The sequence below is a fragment of the Corvus hawaiiensis genome, chromosome 6 (genome assembly GCF_020740725.1).
Source record: "Corvus hawaiiensis isolate bCorHaw1 chromosome 6, bCorHaw1.pri.cur, whole genome shotgun sequence".
NCBI classification, from domain to species: domain Eukaryota; kingdom Metazoa; phylum Chordata; class Aves; order Passeriformes; family Corvidae; genus Corvus; species Corvus hawaiiensis.
This window is the reverse complement of record NC_063218.1, coordinates 50,020,168-50,043,005: the sequence shown is the minus strand read 5'-3', so window position 1 is coordinate 50,043,005 and position 22,838 is coordinate 50,020,168. Positions and strand designations below refer to the sequence as shown.

Here is a 22,838-nt window from a genome sequence, read left to right as displayed (position 1 = left end):
AAATAGAAAGCATTACAGAAATAAAGTGTTAGAAAAGCAATCCTGGGATTTGCTAAGTGGCTTGAACTTCCTCAGTCACTCCAGAAGCAGCTGAGTTCTACATCCAATGGAGTTCAACCCTAACTATGCGCTGTTCTGAAGAAATAAAGTACAAAGAACAGAACAGTACCACAAATCCAACAATGGCACCTCCAGAGCCTCCCAGGAGATCACCCGCCTTGTTAGGAGTCAGAATCATTAGAACAGCTACTACAATTGCCTAAGAGTGGGCTGTGCACCTCAAATAACGAGCAGCGTTCCCGCTGACAGGGGGAACAAAACAGTCTAAAAGAGGACGGGAAGGAAAATTCATACCCTTTGAAGTCAAGAGATGAATAATGAGCAATAAGGTGATGTATTCTCTCCGGAATATCATCCCAATTTCTCCCTCCACCCACAAGAAAGTTTAAGAGTTGGGCAAGGGGGTGGAGGAAGAAATAAAAAACCACAACACAAGATTCCACCTATGTATGGCAAGGTGCTTAACATCGAGGAGAGTGCAGGGAGAGAGTGGACAAGGGTGTAAATGGTTGCCTAATGGTGAAAGTATCCAAATGCCACTTATGCCCTGAAAAAATCCATCATATATAAGGGGACACTATCCAGCTAGCAGAGTTCCCTTCAACTCCTTGTTCCAGCTCAGACCTCTAACTCACTAGAACTCACATACTAAGAGACTGTGTCTATGTCTCTTAACACTGTGAGGTATTTTCAGCACTTCAGAGCCACAGGCACAGAGCACGGGCGAGTCTAAAAATTTAGAAACATTTTAGAAATGTTACCAATGACTGCAATGCAAGTCCATCCAGTAAGGGAATCTGAAATTCCCAGCCAAGAGGGAATGATGCTGGGTGAGATTTACTTCTGATGCTCACCCAGTGAAGCAACAGCTGTCCACAACCACCTCTATACAGCTACAACATCTGTACCTCCTTGCAGGGCCAGCACATCTATGTTTAAGAATTACCTAAGTGTGTGTATGAACAAGGCAGTAATGTAAGTATTGATGTGCTATGCTGCCTGTTACTAAGAGGGGTTTAGGTTTTAAGGTGAGAGAGGGGAGAAATAAGAGAACTTTTCTCATTAGGAGTAAGGGAGGGACAGCAATGAAGAACAAAAAGCTCCTGTTTTTTCAATACCTTCTTTTCTCTGATGTTACAATGGATATTGATCAAAAGAAGCAGTATCCTCCTATTCATGCTTCACAGATGACAGGGAGATAGGGCAGCTTCTGAAGAAACCGTGAGTTTTCTCCTGTGCTAAAACAGGTGGCCAGGTTTTCATGAACTTTGTTTGAATAATGCTCTGGTGAACTAGAGGAATTCTAAATAACTACCCAGATTTTTAAATCAGACACAGCAGAAGTTTGTTGTATTTCAACTATCAGCTTCTACCTGTGTGCATGGCCACAGCGTCTTGGGGCTTCTTTGGTGTTGTGTGTTCTGTCTCTAGCAAAGTGAACAAGCAAGAGGAGACAAAAATGGATTTAACACCCTCCTTTGTACTGCGTGACTTGTCAGGATGATTCTTCAACCCTCATGAACATCCAGTAATCCACACTGCCACCTTTTTATTGTCCCCACAGCCTGATCCTCACTTCTGGATGTTTTATTGTCCATTTTCTCTTCATTGAACAGCTTCAGCTCCAGGCAGCTGTGTCATTAGCAGGCACAAGCCTGAAATGTGTGTACAGGCAAATTCCTACAAAATACCCATCAGCTACAAGATCCAAAATTCAAGATGAGAAATGCCAAACTGATTTTCAGTTTGCTTTCTATTTTGGGGTGGAAAGGACAAGTAGGAAAACATACTCCTAGAGGAGTTTCTCTATCTATATTTTGGGCAGCTTTGTAAAGATAAATTTCTGGAAATTCTAGAAAAATAAGATTTCCTATATTCACGATAAGAAGGTATTAGCAAAACTGACATAAAGCACTGTCCCTGAATAGATCTTTGACTATACAGTGTTTTTCAGATTTTTTTCTTTTAGTTACGTGATACTGACTAAAACAGAGAATGAGTCACCTAAGGGAATCCCACCACCCTCCTCTCCTAGGGTTTCTCTCCTGCATGAATCAGATTCTAATACCTTCTATTCATCCACGTCTTTGTCCCCAAAAAACAAACCATTGTGATTATTTTATTCTTATTACATACTGTGGGCCCCATAATACTGGGTAGAGAAGAAAGCAGACCTGAACCACACAAGCCCTTAAATCCAGCAGAACATCCCAAAAACCTAAAGTGTATCCTAAGCAACACAGAAAACGTTAACTCCCCTTCATCTGCACAGCTCAGTCTCACTTGTTTGGGATCCATACTGAGTATATGTAGCAACACTAAGAGACAGTGAAGTCCAAATAGGAACTACAAAAACAGAGGGAGTTCACCCTGAGTTTCAACTACCACACCACAAACCAGGCTTGAAGTAGCTCCTTCCCTTCCTACATAGGAGAGGGCTTAAAAAACAACAAAGGCATGTGAAACAGTTTGCAAACACCCCTGCAAAATTTTCCTTGGGGTAGGAATAATCTGTTTGCTCCTCAGTGCCATGGAGACTGAGCCTCACTTACTACCAGGAGCTGGAGGCCAGCTCTAGATCATGCCCCTCTGAGCAGATACACCCAGTGCTTACTGACAGCTGTTCCCATTCCCTGGACTTCCTCAAACTTATTGGCTTGGCCCTGTAGCTTCTGGTTGCGTGTTCTCAAGGTAGAAGGTTAATCTTGGCTGTTGTGCTCTCATGGTCTGCACTTCCATGCATATCATCTTGAAAGAAAATAAGTACCCAAAATGCACTGACAGAGTAAAAACTGGAGATCAACACCAACATAATTCGAAGCTAAACAAAATTAATACACATTCCCACTACATAGGAGGAATTAATGATAAGCTTTGGATTTCAACAATATTTATAAGCAAGGCAATGTTTTTTCATGAGCTGGATTAAAAAATCATTAATCTTTATATAAGGAAATCAAGTCACCTAGCAGCACAGAAAAAAACCACTGATTTTGCTTAAGAAATATAACAAATGTTAAAGGATATCAGTTGCTAACCACACTTGTGTATTTAACAGACTCACATGGTAAAACAGATGTCATGGTCAGTCATGGTATTTTCAGAGCACTCAAAAATCCAGCCAAGTCAGCTGAATGCTTACAAATACACAAGAAATTATAACCCCACAAACTAGAAAATACCCTACTGCATACACTTTGTAAGGCAGAGAAACAACTTCACATTGCAACAGCACAAAGCCATTGCTAGCACTCAAACAATGTAAACCCTGTGTTACAAGTGCCTGGGGACAACTGGAATTTTTTAGCACAAACTTGTCTTAGATTGTTCTGTGGTTCCTCACAACTGGAATACTTTAGAGAATAAAAGCCACACTCTCTTGGCAGATCTCATCATACTACCGAAGTATCTGAGCCATTCTACAAGACTACAGACTTGTTATTGAAAATTTACAGCTGTTGACAGAGCTCATGGATCCTATATCAAATTATTTATTTCAAAATTACTGCAAGGTAATTGTGAAAGGAACAATCTAGATAGGCTTTATAGAATTCTTTCCCTGCTTGTTTCTAGTTTTTTAAGAAAAAAAAGTTCCTGAAAAGTACTGTTTTTCACAAGTACTCAACTGCCACTAAGCTCTTAAAAAGCACATTAAGTATGTTTGAATAGTAAGACTCGTAAGTGAGCATTAAACCTGAATAATCAATTACTAAACAGGAAATGTCATTTCAAGATTATGAAAACAAGTATTTAATGGCCTTATAATGCTACTAAGGTTAAATAAGATCAATGCACTTACATGCATAGATTGTGCACACATAGACAGCTGCCTTCAGAAGCTGAGCTTAAAAATGCTCAGCTTAGAAATGCATAGCTTTAAATGAAGTAATTTGCAAATGCAGTAGCCACTTCTCAAAGACCAATAAAATTAAGAGGGCAGAGTACATATACCTTGTTCTTGAGAATTACCATGCAGATTAATTCAGCTATCAGGTAATGATTTCTTCCAGCTTCTTGTTCTACACAAAGTGAGTGCAAAGCACTTCTATCTTACTAAGGATTCCAACTGTTTGTCTGAGACCATGTTATATCCATTTTGCATAAATGCAGAAATTCTGAAGACCAAATTCTCACTGTTTGTTGTGTGCTCCACATCAATTCTCTACACTAAGAGCTTTGAGTGGCCAAAACTTCCATCAATCCCATCATCCTTTTACTACATGCAAACTGTGTCATATTTTACTACATGCAAACTGTGTCATACTCCCAAAATGAAACTGTAATTTTTTTGCCCCCCACTCAGATCTCCCAGCTGGAAGAGGGTGTAGGGAAGAACCCCCTAACCCAGTCTTCCAGTCCATGCTCTTTTTGCTGGATAACAGACCTGATAAAGAAGCATCACTGCAGCGAGCTGCTGGGACCCACAGTGTATGGGAGTCTAGAAGCTGAATTAAAGGTAGAGAAGGAAAAAGGAGGTGAATTATATAGTGTCTGGCCCAGTCTGTCACAGCAGCAACCAAACAATAGTGGCCTTGTGAGTTCCACATTTGGATCTCACTCTTGTGAGTTCCACATTTGGATCTTTCTCTATTAATGCCTATGAATATGGAACTTGGAGGCAGCTTATGACAGAAGTTACAAGAACATGAATTTTCTCTTGCTTTTACCTTTGCTTCTTTTCAGCTTCAAATAGGTGAATTGAGAGACCTAAGTACAATGTGAATGATTTTAGTATGATTCAGGAGAAAGAGTTTGACATATAACAAAGCAGAAACAGTCAAACAGAAGAGCAAGTGGCAGCAGTTCCAGCTGCAAGTAGTCAGAAGAATTAGAAAGACAGGGACACTTAGGGTCAAACTACTCTTCTTTTAAGGAAATTTGTATCAGCTTTGTACCCTGGTTTCACAATAGTTGCGAGAGGGGAGGTGTATTCAATGCAATTATCATCATTACCATTGCAACAGTTTAATTTGCTTTAAAAGAAAAAGAAAAAATAAACCCCCAAGGAACAGCTCAACAAGGTGCCCTTTTCAGCCCACAAAACTACAGCTCCTCTTGCACAGTTGCTCTGGTGCTGGAGGATACTGAAAACAGAACACACACCACATTTACAGATTTCCTGCACACAAGCACATACTCGTTAGTGTATCTGACCTTGTTTATTACATTTGTTAAATATATGGGTAGCCATAAACTGCAGCAATCCAACCACAGAAACCAAAGGGGAAAAAAAAAAAAAGAAAGAAAATTAGAGAACTTAATGAATCCCTTATCTCACCCACTAATGACTTGAACAAAATCTATACCAGATCCACATTGGAAAGGTGCATTTTTTTCTGAACGCTTTTTAAAGATGAAAGTTCTGTCAAATTGAGACAGTTACAATATTTAAGTCCACAACAATCACTGTTCCCACTAGAAAAAGAGAGGATATGACACACACAGAAAAAAAAGCGGGGGGGGGGGGGGGGGGAGAGAGAAATTCAATATAATAGTCCCTCTTTCCACACATGTGGCCTAAAGCCCCAGAACATAATGTTGAATGATGACTGAGTCATTTTCCAAACTCCTCCAGTCATGGAGTACTTAGTAAAATACATCTGGACAGGACTAAGCAAGTGTGAATCACAGAATCATAGAATCATTAAAGTTGGAAAGATCATCAGGTCCAACTGTCCACCCAGCCACATTCACTAAAACATGTCCTCAGGTGTCATATCCACAGGCTTTTGAATAGTTCCAGAGATGGTGACTCCCCCACTTCCCTGGGCAGCCTGTTTCAAGGAAAGAACATGAGAGGAAGCCATAGCCAGAAAAACCAGGACAGACCAGCCTCACATACCTTATCTTCCCTTTCTGCTGTGGGAAGGGCACTCTGTGGGCTGCCCCACATGTAAGAGGAGCAGAACAGATACGGAAAATTTTTGATAGCTGTTTTCCTTCTGTTAAGCTCATTTTTACTCATGAGTTAAATTTAACAAAAATCTATTTAAGTCCTACTCTTCCCAGGCCATCTGAATCTCCATTTGCCAATGTAACGTCACAGCTCACAAAGGGAATTTCAAATATTGAGGTAAGTATTTTGTCCCTAATGCCACTCACTGATGTTTCTGTTTTACAATGAGTACCTTCAATCAGACTTAGTGACAGTTTAGCATCTTCCTGACACCTCTCTTTTCACACAGAAATGATGTAAGATGGCATGCACAGCTATTTACTGTACAACTGGAAATTCCTAGCAACAAGGAGAGGTAAAAGAGGGACGGTGACTGAAGAAACAACTCAGTTACTCAAAAGACGATGTTAACAAGATTCTGCGACAAAGCTTTGCATATGAACAACTCTCAACACTTGACAATAACCTTTCAGAATGTACCTTCAGTTCCCATTGGACCCAACCTCCTCCTCAGTGACCAAACCACTGAATGAATTTCTTCAAGACTTTTATCAAAGTCATGTAGAAGTAACTCCCAGCAGGGAACAGCACGAATAGGAGTGTAGAATTCACAAAGCAAACACACAGACACACGCACACTCTTCACTGTTTAAGTTTAAAAATAAAGCCAAGGAATAATGCCAGCCCATGAAGTCAAAGAAAATTCAAAAATCTTCTAGATATTTACAGCTATCTAGAACACAACCTTAAAATAATTATTGTGTAAGCTGAAACACCAATGAGACAAATGTGTGATGGAACAAGAAGACAGCTCTGAAGACAATACAGAAAACAAGGCAATTTCCATATGCATCTAGAATCTTTCATCCCATAATTGCATACTAAATTTCCCCCAGTTCCCAGTGTTCATTTCTGAATTTTGGTCCCCAAGCTTGCCCATTTCTTTCCCTCCCCTTGCCATGCTCTACCCTTTGTAATCAAATGCAGGACCTTCAAGATAGGCCATGAAGCTTGAAAATTTACCCCCGAGGCAGATGGACAAAGGCTTTTCTTTTTTGAGCACTCATTTCTTGAACTCAAGTTCTGCTTCAAAGAGGTTCAGGGGTACCTATCGATTTGCAGATTTTGATTAAGCTATTTTCTAGTATTTCCCCCAAAATATTTCTAGTATTACTCCCAAAACCCAGCATCCTTCCACATGAAATACAGCTACCTCACATAGGGCTCCAGTTTCAAACTCTTGGCTCTCTAAAAGGAGACAAGCATTAAAACAAAAAAATATATATGATACATATATAGAAATTAGTATTTGCTGTCCTAGGGAGCTGCTGAAAAATTGAAGGTAGAGGAAGTTTGCTTTCCAGAGGAAGGCTGCAGAGCCTGGATTCAAGAGCAAACTGGAAAGGACCTCTAGTGGGCTGAGGCTGTGCTGCTCGGGTGCCAGACACATCCTTCCCCTTCACCTCCCTGCAAGCTGCACAACATCTCAGCAAAGCCCAATAGCTTTAGCTTGTGACTGCCATCAGAAAAGGCACCTAGAAGTGCAACTACAGCCTCTGTGAAAGACTGAAATGCTAAAGGTTAATGACTCAAACAAGATCATTAGAAATATTCTCTCATTCTGCTCATGGTGTTTGGGGGGACACACTGTCATTTGCTTCAGATAAAAACAGGAGATGGTTTCTATTTTACCATGTAGGTCACTAACATGTCAGACCACTTCAGAGTGGTTTTATGTGGCCTAAATGACAAGACATCAAGGGACATTCAAAGATGCACAGATTCAGATGCACATTTGGAATGAGGATTCAGAATATACTTCAGACTATGTCACGGCATTTTGTTCTTCCAAGACTTTTTAGCTGTAGGCAGTTTTGCACAGGCAGCAGAAACACAATTTTAACTGCATTTTTGAAGTAACTTTCTGAGTGAAAGAGTTTGGAATTCTTTATCTGAGCTCAAACAAAGCATAACTTCATGTGACACCATGTGACAAATAGAGTAGTGCACGTATTCAGGAGAATACACAGATAATAAACCAGGCCAGATTAAGGAAGGTTAGTTACTAGGCATCCCAGTTAAAAAGACAGTATCTTGTTTTGAATGGAAGTTGATGATTCACCTCTAAGTCTTCAAAATACCTCTCTTGCTATATTTAGGTTTGCCTTCAAGTCAGACTGGTTCTATCATTCCCCAAAGTAGACTAATTTACATCTTCAACATTACAGGCCACAGCTTAGCTCTCTTTTAAATGACCTAAGCAATAACCTCTCTTTCAGCAGTTACCCTCAAAGCATTCACATTAACTTGAGAGGGACCACAAATTAAAACTGACATTGTTAAGCAGAGCAATGCAAGGCAGCTGTTCATTATAACTCAAAAAATAGTATCACCTATACTGCAGTGGTGCTCCTTGTGCCATTAAGCAGAGTGCTGGAGAGGAAGCAAACGTTTTACAGAGTGGTTGTCTGAAGAGAACAGCACTTGTACTTGGAGTCCAAGGCCACAGGAACACACCTGGTCTCTCCTTCACACAGAGCAGTAACAGCACTGCCCTGTCACCAATGAAAAGCACTCCTGAGAGTCACTTGACACAAGCATTCACACAGAATAGTAACTAAACCAAAGACACCAACAAGTTCATATTTTATCATCAGAGACCTGATCAAAGAGCTTCTCAATCTTCATCTTTTTGGACCAACCATCATCAACTAGGACCACCTCTACTACCAGAATAATATAACTTACTTTGAAAGAGTACTAGTGATGCCATACAGTCTAATTGCACTTCCCTCTTCCGTAGGAAACAATCAAGGCAGGAGAAGAAAGCACTTGTCTGCCTTGAAGGGTTCTGTGAGTTATTTTACAGTAAGAGTGTGTACAGTGGAAATAGCCCCAAAAGATACCTTTATAATAAAAAGAATAAGGAATTGGAGCTGATGAGGATCAGCTAAAGGTAAGGATTAAAAACATAACATCTCGTGAAAATATTCCTTAACACCTTTAAGTCAAGCAATTAATTTCTCAGGAATAAATGTCTTGAATCCAAACTGCTTTACGATACAAACAACAGCAAATGAAAGGAGAGTTGATCCAATTCTAAAAAGAAATTACAGGAAACCTCTGCTGAATGAGGCAGAACGTAGGATATGAAAGGGATGCAGGTATTAAAGTGATTTCAGGTGCAATTAAAATCCCTTGTAAAGAGAGAATGGGGAAAAAATGAAAAAAAGTTGTGTGTTTTGCTTTACGTTACAGTACAAAATTTTGCCAGCAGCATGAAGGAAAAACAAAGCAAGTCTTAAAACAGGCCAGCTTACATAAAAGAGAAAGACAGAAGACAAAAATATTCATGCTGTGTTCCTTTTTTCTGATAACAAAGTTGATAACTTGCTTGGACTCACTTTAAAATTGTCAAACCACTGCAACCATGAAACTGGCAACTATTCCTCCAGATGGTTGTTCTTAACAACATCACTCTCTCATTTACTTTTCACTCTCCCATTAGTTCTGCAGCCAAGCACTGCTCACCTGGCAGACAAAGATCAAAATGTCATTTTGAAATGGCAGAATTTGTGAATTTATGCATTGTGTGTCCAGTGTTTATCCACCTAGTTCCTTCCTGTGTCTTTCCAATGAGAAAGTTTTTAGTTACTGTCAAGACAGATGCAGTAACAAGTTTTTTATTATTACTACTCTGACCAGGATTAACTTTCTGGAAAAAAAAAATTCAAACAGAACTCTAAGTATTAGTAACAGGCTCTTAAAATTCTTGTGTGGAAAACACTACATGAGAATTCAGGTACAGTAACAAACTTTAAATTATTAAATTTGCATTGTGGTGAGATTATTAATTAGAAAAAACTTACTCATTCTTTCATGCAGCAAAATCCCTCTACACTGCAATGTCTTTCCAAAGTATGTTCCCATCTTCCACAATGAGCAGAGAAGCACCATATTACAATATCCCTTCCTTCCATTTTCATGTGTCCAAAAATCACTCTATTTTGCCTCCTTTCCACTAACTGGGGAACTCCCCACAGTAAAGCAAGCAGGAAATGTTTATATCAGTATCTCTAAAGTGAAGTGCATGCAGCCCTAGCTATTCACAAGACAATCCACTGGAGGGCAGGATGAAAATAACATATAAATATTTTAATTTATTAATAATTAACAATTCTAATTATTTAAGTTAATAAAGTAGTATTTTAAATAGTGTTTATCTCTATCGCATCCTTTGTAAAATTTCTGTTGTACATATTTTATAGTTTGCATATTACAGCATTATATGTCTACAATTTATAAATAAATAACAATAAATATACTGGGGGCCGCATGCTCAAAAAAAATTTTACTGATCCATAATGTTTGGGGATCACTGGTTTATGACTTCAGCACCAGGAAACTGAACCAGCATTTTCTCCTTTGCTAGAAGGAGGTAAAAACACTGGTGGGAGGAACTGCATGCAGGGGAAAGTTCTCAAGTGGGCTGCATTTTTCAGTTATTCAGCTGCAAGTTTAATGCAGCAAATGATTTTCCAGAAAGAGTTAAGTGCTTCAGCTCACACCATATCTAGTAGCTGAACAACCCTTGAAATTCCCACGGGATCCTGACTGGTGTCTGGAGGCTGCCAAAGGTCATTCAAAATCTTATTCCAGATGATTTAGGTTCAGGTCCATTGCTCTTCAAAGAGACTTAAAATTCAAAATTCATAAAATACGGTTTCAGCAATAACTTGTGCCACTGCATCACTCAGCCAGTTTTCTAATGCAGATGTAGAATGTCAGCCTATTTTTATATAATTTCTTTTTAAACATTCACAAGCAAAACACCCCTGCTAGTCACTTGACACGTTTTTGTTGTTGCTGTAAAAAAACACTTACTGCAATAGTCCATGTCCATAATGCCCACAGATAAGTATCAAGCAGGTGAAACATTGAAGTTGCTAAAACTTGGGGATGCCTTATTTAGTGGGTATGCTCTATTAAGAAATAGTGAAGGAAAGCACACCAAGTTGACAAGACTCTCTCTTTAAAAACCAGGTTATCCTGACTAATGCCTTCTTTGTACCATTTCTGTTCAGTGAGGATGACATTAAGCACTTAATTCAAGAACTACACATCTTGAGACAAATTCTTTTACTCCACCTGAAAAGTTTCCAAGCAGCTCATAGCACTGATTGCAGCTTTCAAATTTTCAGTGTAGCATCCTCTAAAAATCAGAGTTCAGACATTTCTTGTAAATACCCAAGAAGGTTTTTTACACATTTCTCTCACATACCTTGACGTCAAACAATGAATGCTATGAAACAGAAAACGTCCAATTTGTTTTTCCAGCCACACATCCCAGCTCTGGCTGTTCCTTTTCCTCTGTGGAAGACTCCCACCCCCTTGTTAGCCTTAACTATGGCACCACACACTGTGCAACAGGAGAAGCAAAGAACACAAACACCACAAAATAGCTTCAGATGCCTGTCTTGCCTTTCCATCTCATCTGCCTTTCCCTCCTGCCTTTGCGTTGCACACTCGGATGAGCTGCATCAGATCACCCATCCCTTTACACATGAATATCACTGTTACATAACCTTTCTCTCATCTCCTCCTAGGTAAGAATCTAACCCTACAGCTCTCCACATGTGGCAGCTTTCACACTGTCCTCATTGCAAAGGCTCCCAGGAAAGTACAGCTTCAACATTAAATCTGTTTCCATCTTCAGGGGATGCTATTCAAGTGTAATGATGCCTCTTTTTACCTGTCTTTTCCAAGTATTTTCTGGGTTTGACCACAAACACAGACAAAAGCCAGCTTCTTTTAGTTTATTGATCTTCAGACAACTGAACATGGGTGAAACTGCAACGCTGTGTGTCCAGCCACTATCAGTGAGAAAGAACACTGCTTGCCTGCAACGAAGACAATTTACAATTTACTGTTTGGGTGCCACATGTTACTGCTGTTTAGATATCCTACCCGTCCGTGCCACCAGGTGGGTCCAGCCACTCCAAACTGCTCCAATCTTCTCATGTGAGAAACACTGAGTGTCAATCTTCTTGGGCTCAGCCAGAAAGATGTCTCTGCTCACCAGCTGCCCATGTTTGTTGCTGCCCCAGACGTACAAGCATCCTTCATCTAAAACAGACAGAGAAGTAAAATCTGTTTAAAGGGATGTGGATCTAACACCACCAGATTCAGGCCCTGTCTCAGTTCAGCCATGCTGAGGAAAGAACATGTCATTCAATTTGCATTCTCTCTGTACGCTTTTTCCCACCATTCTTTACCACTGTAACTGGGATATCAGAAATATTTGCAAGGGCCTTAACAACACAGCCTTTTTTCTGAGGGCTACAGAGACTCCCTAAAGCAATGAAAGCTTTTGGGTCAAACTGCCTCAATGTTTATAACAAAGACCAATTTTTATTAAAAAATAACCACAGTAGTCAACTTCTCAGAGTAAAAGAAAATCAAAGCATCCTGGAGACAGTCACTGAGCAGTCCCTCTCAGTCCACCCTGTCCTTGCAGACCAGCTTTTATTTCCACTCCAAAGCTTTGATTACACCCAGTAAATAACTTTCTGGACTGCAGCAAATAATTCAAAGCCTGGCTGGCTGCTCCTGCTCTGCTTTGCAGTCTCCCTGCCTCTCTACAAGGGCTAGACTCTCAGCTCTGCTCATACCAATTCTGCCTTCTTCAGCTTGAGCAAACTCAGTAAATCCCCCAAAGCAGGGACAGTCCAGTGCTCCTTGGCTCACCTCGCACAGTCACTTCCTAAAGGAATTGGACATGCAGCTAGGAGCACACTACTAAAGCAGGCACTACCCATCATAAGGCAAAATTAAAATATTATCATGCCTCAAAACGACACCAGACAACACCTGAGACACTTCTCTTAGTGGTCACTTGCCTTCCACATCCCTTTTCCAAAACAAGCATTTGTCCCAATGCACACTCTAGGATTCTAACCATAGGGATAATTCTTTTTACAGAAACACCTGCAGTACTTTGTATCAATGCAAGCTGGAGTTGCTCACAGCCTAATGACCAATGGACACCAACACAGTGACTGCTCAGATGTGTCCTTCTGCAGACATGACATATCATTAGTTCCATCTTTTCAGCACAGAACCATTCCTCCCATGTTCCAGGCCTCCACAGCAAAAAAAAAAAAAAAAATCCACAAAAAACACTTAAGAGAACATGAGCTGTCAGGCCTCCCTTGAAGTCTTTGCCAGCCTGCACAAGCTGGAAGTGTAAGATATAAATCTTGCACACATGACCTTGTACATTATTGTGGGCCCAGAAAGACTGGAAGTCACTTAAGTTCCAACATGGAATTGTTTGGAGCACGCATCCACAACACTCAAGTGGTCAGGCTGTCTCAGGTCAGCACTGAGCTCACTACAAGCACCATGGCAGAAGAAAATCTTTCAAAGGAAAAAAAAAAAAAAAAAAAGCAGAACTTAAGCTACAGTATATTTAATAATCTCAGTTTGGTAACAGCAACAGGGAGAGTAAGCCAGGAGAATTCCACTATACTACTGCTGGTGAAAAACAGGCAAGGAGTGGGACTGGGGGGAGACTGCAGGACTTCCCATGTTCCTCTTTAAAACAACACAACCGAAAGGAAAAGGAAAAACAAGTCAAGCAACTGTTTCGTTTGAATATTTGAATTCTCTGCTAAAATTGACAAATTTCTCCCCAGCATCAAGTACACACACCTTGTGGAGAGAAAGCAAAAAAAAAAAGAGGTGACAGAAACACAACAAAGAGAAACACTGTGGCCATTCACATTCCACATCAACATGCACTGCCTCTGTCACCTCCTTTTACAGAAGGTGTATTTGCTTTATCCTGGGAAATGGCACATGCTCAACCCCCTTACCTCATTTCTTGAGTAGGTTAGAACAAAAACTTAGACACTAAGACTTAGCACCATATTCTCACCACTGGAGGGTTCAGGCCAGTTTGGATACCAGTAGACTCTACCATCCTTTTTTCCATGGAACCCCCCATTCATGTTTGCAACAACCCACACCAACAGGTGTGTTCCAAATCTGTCTGGCTGCAGGTACGTGATATCCCACCAGCAGGTGACTCATGGAACAGAGGCAAAGAAAACTGCACCCCAGTGCAAGGCATTCCTAGAAAAAAGCCCCATTTAAATACTACACCCTGCAGTAGTATCTTTATTATATCAAGCATCTTTAAAATACAAAGTATTTTAAGTAATAACTATCTTGCAGGATGAAGGGCAGCAACAGCATCACATTATAAAAGTCTTTGGCATTTACTTTGTCAGTCTTGGTCCCCCTGCTGCCAAATAGACCGCTGTCTTAAATAAAAAGCAAAAGCATGAAAGAATAATCTGTTCACTGTCTAAATAGAGAGTGCCAATTATTTAAAGTAGGTTTTATTTGTTCTTACAGTTTGTCTTCACTAATCACGCATACACTTTGCATCTCTGAATTCAATACAGTTCACATCTTGGAACATCTCCCCATACAACTAAATCTCTATAGATCAGCATAAGCAAATACTCCAGTGCTCCTTCAATGATGACAGAGGTACCAGATGGCTGCAGATTTGCTAGGAACTTGTTCCTGTGAAGTTTGGCAAAGACTTGTCTTCATAAGGTTCAATATATTTTACACACTTCAAAACTGTAAGATTACAGCATGAAAGCTAATCTGTTTTCCCTTCTCCCAATCTGTCAAAATAAAAAGAAATCTTTATTAGACTTTCATTACTGGATACTCAGTACTCCAGCATGGGAGCACTGCCTAAGGATCAAAGAACAAATGGCAGACGTTATGGAAGTGCCTAACCAATTAAAGCAACTTCCTTCTCTTCAAATAAGCTTTGTGCCCTTACACCACAGATCTGCACACTGTCACAGTGGAGCCTAAGACAGCTCAGACAGCTCCAGGCCTTCTCACATCCCTGCACAGCACTGCCCCATGCAGAGGCATTGGCTCACATTGCTGTGGCTTTCCTGGGATGACCCCCAGCACACCCCTTCTCCATGGGCAAAGGGCTGCACTGGTTCCAGCAGTAACCAGTTATCCAAGAGGGCACCTTGCTGCAGCTCCACAGATTCACCCAACCACGTGATTCAACAAATCCTTTCAGAGTTTCTAGCCATTAAGTAAAGAGCCCAGACCTTGAATTACAAAAGGGCCAAGTCACACTTGACCCCAGGAAAAAAACACAGAATTCAGAGAACTTGAAACATGAATCCAGTTCTAAAAACAAAAGGAAATTTCTCAGAGTCCAAAACTATTACAAAACAATTACCAGCACTAACTAGGCCAAATCAAATTTCACCAGTTTAACCAAAATTGATAAAGATTTCAAAAGCAGAGAAGCCTTTGAAGGGTGAGATGAGGAATTTCACCTCTGTACCTGAGGCCTACCTGTGAGGGACACCGAATGATAGGAGCCTGCAGCAACTGTCTTCACCTTTACATCTTCCAGGCCTAGAAAAAATTTAGCTGCATAAAATTTCCACAGCAGGTATCAATTTGCACACAGACATGCATACAAGTGTAACAGGATGGCGATGACTTTTATAACAAAAGGCTCTGCCTTTGGGCCACAGACATTGCAGGACTCTCATTTTCCCCACAGATTATGATCTTGTATGACCATTCCACCCTTCAGGTACTCCACTACATGTTTATAATTCCACGTGGCTTTATAAAAAGGAAGGTACGTACCACTCCAAATTATATTTCTGCTCTATGCACCCACACAAAGGAAGCAGATTCCTGGATTACCTGTCACTTCACAGGGTTCCTTTGCTGTCAGGAACACGGGGAGGGCTTTTCCTTGGCTTGCACGCTTTGCCTGAGATGCCATCCCAGTTCCCCACTGCAGCACCAAACCGCTGTCTTTTCGGAGTAAACACAAATTAAAGAGATTAAAACACATCAACCACCAACAAAAATCACTTCACCCATTAACAAATGGTACATTCAAGTCATTTTCACTGATTCAAATCACACTTTAAAGGACCTTTATGCCAAAAAACATTCATATAACCCTGGTGAAGTCAACAAGCAACAGACAGCTGCAGTTTCAGTATGCAGGCAAGAAAACTAAGAAGGTAGGAAGCTATTGGAGACTCAGAAACAGAAATCCCGTGGTTGCAGTACCTCAGGAATGGATACAAAGTTCTTGTGCTTTCTCTTCCCTTTCCCTCTCTTGATGCCAATTTGTTTGTGCAGTGCAGCACAGGGAATCTCAATTCCCACTATTCATACAAGCATCAGAGATCCCACTATTCTTCCAAGCATCTCCTTTGCACCTTCAGCTCCACTACCTGGAATCCATACTGAAGTTCACACAAAACTAAGCCGAATACAAGAGCAGGTATTGTTTGGTTTTCCTCTGTTTTAACACAGCCACGCCAAAAGGAAGGTTTTGATTTCTACTGTTACACCACAAACAAACCCAGAGTCTCTAGTAACAGCAGGTGAAATATTTTGTGTCATTCTTGTGATTTTCCAGGTGTCAATTTCAATTACATCATTAAAAAAGCCACATTTTAGGAACAGTTCCATTTTGAAATATCTTATACAAACCTTAATTATTTTGCATACCATAAAGAATTCAAATCCTAAGAAGATAATTTGATGGATCAGAAATGTTTTTTCCTGAAAAAAATTCCTTTTATGTTTTGTTTCAGAATAGGAGAAAAGAAATCAGTACATTTTCCATCCACCAGAAAATTAACTTGTTAATAAACCATCACTCTGAGTTCTTGGAAAAGTTTTTCCCCATGATTTTCCAGGAAGATGTTTCTAGAATGTTTACTATGCATGTTAATTTATCCCAAAATCTTACAGACTATGACTCTCAGGTGTATTTTCCCTGTGATATTTAAAATAAATAGTAAATTAGATAAATTTCATCCTCTTTACCTCCCTCTTCCCCCCAAGCCATTAAAATCCCATTTCATTTGTTACTGAAAAGATGTTAAAATTATGGCAAATTTACCTGTAGCAGCAAGGGCGTGTCTCAGTCCTGCAGCAACATTCACCACCTTCTCTTTGAGAGACTTCTCAAATAAAATAAAAATATATTTTAGCTGCTTTGTGCACTTAGTGCCTTTAAAAACAAAACAGGACAAACAGGAGTGGAACACTATGAAAAGACTATGAAAAGAGTGCTTGCAATTCCAGCCTGCATGTCCCAATGCATATCAACATTTTGTATCACAAAGGAAGTAAATTTTGATCCATAAAAATTAGTGGGAACATCTTCAAGAAATAAAAAAAAAAAAATCAAGGAAAGCAACTGGATCCACAGCTTTGTGGCAATCAGTAAAAACCAACAGTCACAATATTCACATGAAACATTGGTGATACAAATATGTTTATTTCTTAATTTTAACCTGGTGTTCCTCAAGAATTACACCAAAACCTCCACAGTAAATCTTGGGAATCATGTGGAAGTTTCCCTCTTCTGTTGCCTCCCATCCAAACCTGACTTGCTCTTACAGGGTTTTGCAAACCCTCTGGATATCCTCGGTGGAAAAGCAGCAGGTGTATTTAAAATAGGTGGCATCAAGTCCAAGCGTTTAAGGGGTACCGACCCAAAGAGCAAATATTCCTCACAAATAGTCTGTGTAGTGAGGGATGAGAGAGATTCAAATCAGCACTGTCAATACTACCTAATTTTAAGGCACCATACTGCAATGAATGCTCCCAGGAAACATCAAAGGCACAGAAACGTCAAGTGAATTAACTCCTATTCACTAGAGGTCACCTAAGGGATCAGCTGCCCTCCTTCTCCCACATTAAAAAAGCAGCAAAGGAATATCTGGCATGACCCATGATGCTAAATAATTTCTTGTCTGAGAAGTGAAAGAGTCAGCTTTCTGTTAGAAGTGGGAAACTTCTTCATACAACAAGAAAAGGAGCCTTAGCTTTTCAATTCTAGGTTGATGACCACCTTTGGGCCCTTACCAAGTAAGTTTAACAGGCACTATAAAAATTAGTTGAAGAGTCTGGCTTAAAGCCCACTGAGGTCAGATGACCTCTATAAGCTGCTGGAAGCAATATAAAGCACAACACCTTTTAAAATTTTACCTCAATCTTTTGTGGAGTCAAGCACGGACCTGAAATTTGAGGAAGTCCCAGCTGTCCAAAAGAGTTTGACCCACAGGACAGCAGTAGGCCAGATCCTGCAAAAAAATGAAGTGTTAGAGCAGATTCAGAAAACCCGCAGCAACAGCACTGTAACATTATAACAAGCAAAATAACACAGCCAAGTAGCTCAAGAAATGACCTAACATGTCTCATTACAAAGCCCCTGAGCCCAAAGGCTTCTGGTCTTACACACCACGTCCAGAAAAGGTCTCAAGTTCACTGGGACACAAGGAACACAGAGTGATTTAACTTGCAAGGCAAGTAGCTTAAAACCTGTGAGTGCCAGCACACAGAATCAAAATGTTTTGGGTTGGGAGGGACCTGAAGATCATCCAGTTCCAAACCCCTGCCATGGGCAAGGGCACCTTCCACCAGAGCCCCATCCAACCTGGCCTTGAACACTTCCAGGGATGGGGCACCCACAGCTTCTCAGGCAACCTGTGCCAGTGTCTCACCACCGTCCCAGTAAAGAGATCTGTCCTAATAACTAATCTAAACCTGCCCTTTTTCAGTTTAAAGTCTTCATCCTTTGTTCTATCACCACATGCCCTTGTAAAAAGTTCCTCTGCATCTTTCCTGTGGCTCCTTTAAGGTTCTGAAAGGTTGCAATAAGGTCACCCCTATCACAGATGTCCCAGGGCAGGTGCAGCCTTTATTTTATGATGGGGCCGTGCTGCTTTGTGACCACAATGCACCATACAATACGAGGCAGTACAATTACAGGGGTGGTAGTTCCTGTGCTAAATCTAAGTCTGATGTGCAAAATGCAGAAAACCATTGACTCAGTTATGCCATTTTTAATCAAAGTAGGTAGTACCTTACTATTCACCCTGCTCCACTGATGTCAGAGGGACTTCTCATGTGGATGAGACTACTCAAGTAAGGTACTACTAAGATTAATTATGGATGTCTTGACTGGGTACTTGATAATGAGCTGCAAACAAGTTCTGAGCCCATTAGTCTTACAGAATTTTTGAATGTGATCATCAGTAGCATTTACTATTAAGTGAAAGTCATCTTTAAAGTACATCACGTTTCAGAGAATGGCTAAATCCTGGATTCATTGCTAAACCAAATTCCATACAGGGTTAAGATAATTTGTCCAGGGTAAGGACTTCTCCAAGTTCAACAGCCCCAACTCTCTCAGCCTTTACTTGTAGAAGAGGTGCTCCATCCCTCTGACCACCTTGGTGGCCTCCTCTGGACTCACTCCAGCAGGTCCATGCCCCTCCTGTGCTGGGGACCCCAGAGCTGGATGCAGCACTGCAGGTGGGGTCTCACCAGAGTGGAGCAGAGGGACAGAATCCCCTCCCTCCCCTGCTGCCCACAGTGCTCTGCATGCAGCCCAGGACACATTTGGCTTTCTGGGCTGCCAGTGCACATGGCTGGATCATGTCCAGCCTCTCATTCACCCCCAAGTCCTTCTCAGCAGGGCTGCTTTCCACCTGTTCATCCCCAGCCCTTGTTGATACTGGGGGTTGTCCTCACTCAGGTGCAGCACCTCACACTTGGCTTTGTTGAATTTCCTGAGGTTCCCATGGGCCTCTTCTCAAACTTGTCCAGGTCCCTCACATCACACAAGCAATTGCATTGTGGAACTTTCAGCATGTTCTCTACACCAAGATATTTCTTCAGCTCTTAGACAGATTTACCTACTAATATGATTGTAAAATCCCAGCCACATGCAACTTGTTTTACACAAAAGCCAGACAGGGCAGTGCACAAAGTAAAACGCAGCACGTCCTCGGTGTGATTCAACCCCAGCTGCCCATCTTTGTTGTGGCCACATACAAAGAGTTGTCCTGCACCTGGAAGAAAAAAAAAAAACACAACAAATTGTGTTCCACTTCACAGGCTAAAAAGAGAAACCTACGTCTGTGAGATCCCGTGACAAACAAGGACAGTCATTATGTGTCACTTTAGGCACTGCAATCAAGTAAAAAGTAAGAGGAAATGGTTGTTCTGATACATCAGAACCATCTCTGAATAACTACAGCTGTGGAGAGATGGGTCTGTCAAGGGGGACAATCCATATGGTAAGACAGGCACCTCTCACATGAAGATGCTTGATAAACTGTTTTATCATGTTCTCATCTGTCCGTGTTCCTTCTTTCCATAATTAGCTGTGGCATACAGCAGAACCTTTCAAAGGCCAGATGTTATCTCCTGCTCCTTACCTTAACACTTCTTAAGACTGAATAACCTCTGACGCCTTCTTCCCACCCCCCATCCTTAATACAGAAAATATGGCTTCTTGGTATGAAAGAAACAGCTGAAGAAACAGTCCTCACACAGCCACGAAGTAACCACACAATATATGAGAAACAGGAATTTCCCCCATTTCCCCAAATATTGAGTTAACTGGGAGGGGAGGAAGCTGTTTTGCTACTAAGGATTGTACTTGCTCAGAAACAGCAGCCACAGAGAGGTGGCAGCACTGAACTAACAGGGAAACAACAAACAAAAAGTGATTAAAAGCCAAACACCCACGAGCAAGAGCAGTGTTTTTACCAGTGATAACTGCAGAATGTCCCCCTCCTCCAGCAATGCTTGCAATGTCTTGACATTTGCAGGAAACATCTTTCAGTGCCTGAGGAACCAGCACATCCTCTTTATGACCAAGACCAAGTTGTCCATAGCTGTTTGCACCCTTCAAATGCACACAGAAAAGTAACACAGTTTTTGAAAGTTAACAAAAGAGGCACACATATGCTCCCAAGGACAAACAAGCATATTTGGGGTATGCCACAGGTTAACCTGCTCCTAAAAATCCCCTGATACATCACGTAGGATTCCCAGGATTACAGACCTGGAGTGTCTGTCCTAACTTTGCTGTCATTAAGGGCACCTGTGCAGCCCCAGTATTTCAAAAAGCATACTGGAATAAAACCTGTTAGGGCTTTAACTGCAGACTCACAGTCGATAAGGAGGAAAATCTTTCTATCAGGATGATTACCACATGTTTAATTTTAATGCTAATGATTCCCACTCATCACTAAGGTCTTATTCATGCCACTGCTTTCTGGCAGGCTACCTCCAAAATGAGAGCAGAAAGACACGTGTCCTTGTTCTGGAACCTAAACAAGTAAATCAGAAACACTTACACCTCATTAACTACGTCTTTTAGAAAAAAAGAGGTCCAAATGAAAATATACCAATTGTAAGTAGTACAAATTTATAGGTACAAAATTATAGCTACTAAACCCACCATGGAAATCAGCAATTGTCAACATGGTAACAAGTCAGGGAATTTCTTAGTCAATTTAAGCTGCATGTCCAGCAGTTCAACCTTCATTCACAAAAAGGGAATACCATAACCTTCCCCATCCCACACAGTGCAGTAACAGCAACACTCCACATCCGCAATGCTCACAGCTGGTCATCCTCAGCGAATACTCTCCCTACCTCACCTGTGCTCTCCCTGCCCATCTGCTCTCAATTTACCCTCCACCACTCCCGAAAGATGCAGCACCTGGTGAATGTTAAAGGGCCGCATTCAGCAACAAACATTTTGTACCTACGGAAACACGCACACTTCAGGCAAAATCACCAGGCTGCTCGGCCCAGCCCAAAGCCAACAGGTGGGTGAGACGTCAGGAGTGGAGCTGCACAGGCAGATCGAGCTGCTGTCTCGCAGCCACTACCGGCGATACACAGTTTAGAGCGTGTTACTAAACAGACGCAATTCTTTTTAGAAAGTGTGTCACAAGCTCCCATTTTAGCCTGTAACTCGCCATGAATTTTCAAGCCTTCGAAAGCAGGCAAGCCGCGATGAGGTGCAGAAAGACCCGAGGGGCTGAGAGCCACGCGCGGGTATCCCAATGCCAGCTCCACTCTAGCCTCCAGGCGGGCACGCCGGCACCAAGCACGGCCCCGGCACCAACCACGGCCCCCGCAGAGCAAATGCAGCAGACCAGCGTCAGGGATGCCCCTTCCACGGCTCTCAGACCTCCTGTGCCTACCCGGTGAAACCGCGGCGTTGTTTCCCTGCGGGGCGGGCACGCCGCGGCCCCGCTCCCCCCGGGCCGGCGGCCGAGCGCCGCGGCATCCCGGGAGGGCGAGCAGCGGCCCCGCCACCCTCCCGCCTCCCGGGCAGAGGCCATCGCGGGCCCCCGCTCCCTCCGGGCCGTGCCGAGCGCGCACTCACCCAGGCGAACAGCCGGGGCTCCATGGCATGGGGCCGGCGGCTCCCGGCGCTTCCCGCCGCCCGCGGGCCGGGCAGGAAGAGGCGGGCACGGGGCGGGCTCAGGGGCGGGCAGTGCCTGAACCGCACCGGGAGACGCGAGTCGCGAGCGAGCGCTTCGTGTTTGTCCGGAAAATCTACAAGCTTCAGAGGTTTACGTCCAAAAAGGAGACAGAGGAGCCCTGCAGCTTCCTTCGAATAAGGGGAGAGAGTCCACTGGGCACACGCCGCGGGGTTTTCTCTCCCGAGGTTTCAGAGGGCACAGCCTCCTTCTATCCGCGTGGTGCCCTCTTCCTTGCCCCACGGGCTGGGGTACAGGGAAGGCACCGCCTACCCCATATATCCCCCTGGAACCTACTGGTTTACCCCAAAGCGCAGAAGTTCAGGCTTGTGCAGACCCCTGTCTGTCTCAGGAGCCAAGCTGTGCGGGCTCTGCCACAAACCTGCTGCCCAGGGTCAGTAGAGACATTAAACCCCATTGCAAAGACGTTAACACCATACCTTCACCCATCACACTCTTTGTAAAGACATCAGCTTTCCTCTCGTGTTTAT

General features: G+C 42.1%; 1 protein-coding gene and 1 long non-coding RNA gene across 8 annotated transcripts in view; both read right to left on the bottom strand.

Moving 5' to 3' along the window:
- Positions 1-22,328, bottom strand: part of SERGEF (secretion regulating guanine nucleotide exchange factor) — a 144,294-nt gene extending 121,966 nt beyond the window's left edge. For 6 of the 7 annotated variants that reach the window (XR_007204385.1, XR_007204386.1, XR_007204383.1 and 3 more), the window contains exons 1-8: positions 22,251-22,328; positions 20,615-20,753; positions 19,756-19,911; positions 18,044-18,138; positions 16,950-17,013; positions 15,728-15,841; positions 15,365-15,427; positions 11,924-12,082 (exon numbers count right to left, since the gene is read on the bottom strand). Coding sequence is in view for 3 of the 7 variants with exons in the window: in XM_048307762.1 (XP_048163719.1) it covers positions 11,924-12,082; positions 15,365-15,427; positions 15,728-15,841; positions 16,950-17,013; positions 18,044-18,138; positions 19,756-19,911; positions 20,615-20,753; positions 22,251-22,274 (814 nt within the window). In the remaining 4 variants the exon portion in view is untranslated. The remainder of the gene's footprint in view (positions 1-11,923; positions 12,083-15,364; positions 15,428-15,727; positions 15,842-16,949; positions 17,014-18,043; positions 18,139-19,755; positions 19,912-20,614; positions 20,754-22,250) is intronic. The other variant, XM_048307763.1, reaches the window with a different exon arrangement.
- Positions 9,436-11,770, bottom strand: LOC125327825. Its single transcript, XR_007204387.1, has 3 exons — positions 11,709-11,770; positions 11,105-11,168; positions 9,436-9,487 (listed from the first exon to the last, which is right to left on the bottom strand). It is a non-coding gene; the product is annotated as an uncharacterized LOC125327825 (long non-coding RNA).
- Positions 22,329-22,838: the final 510 nt, after the last annotated feature.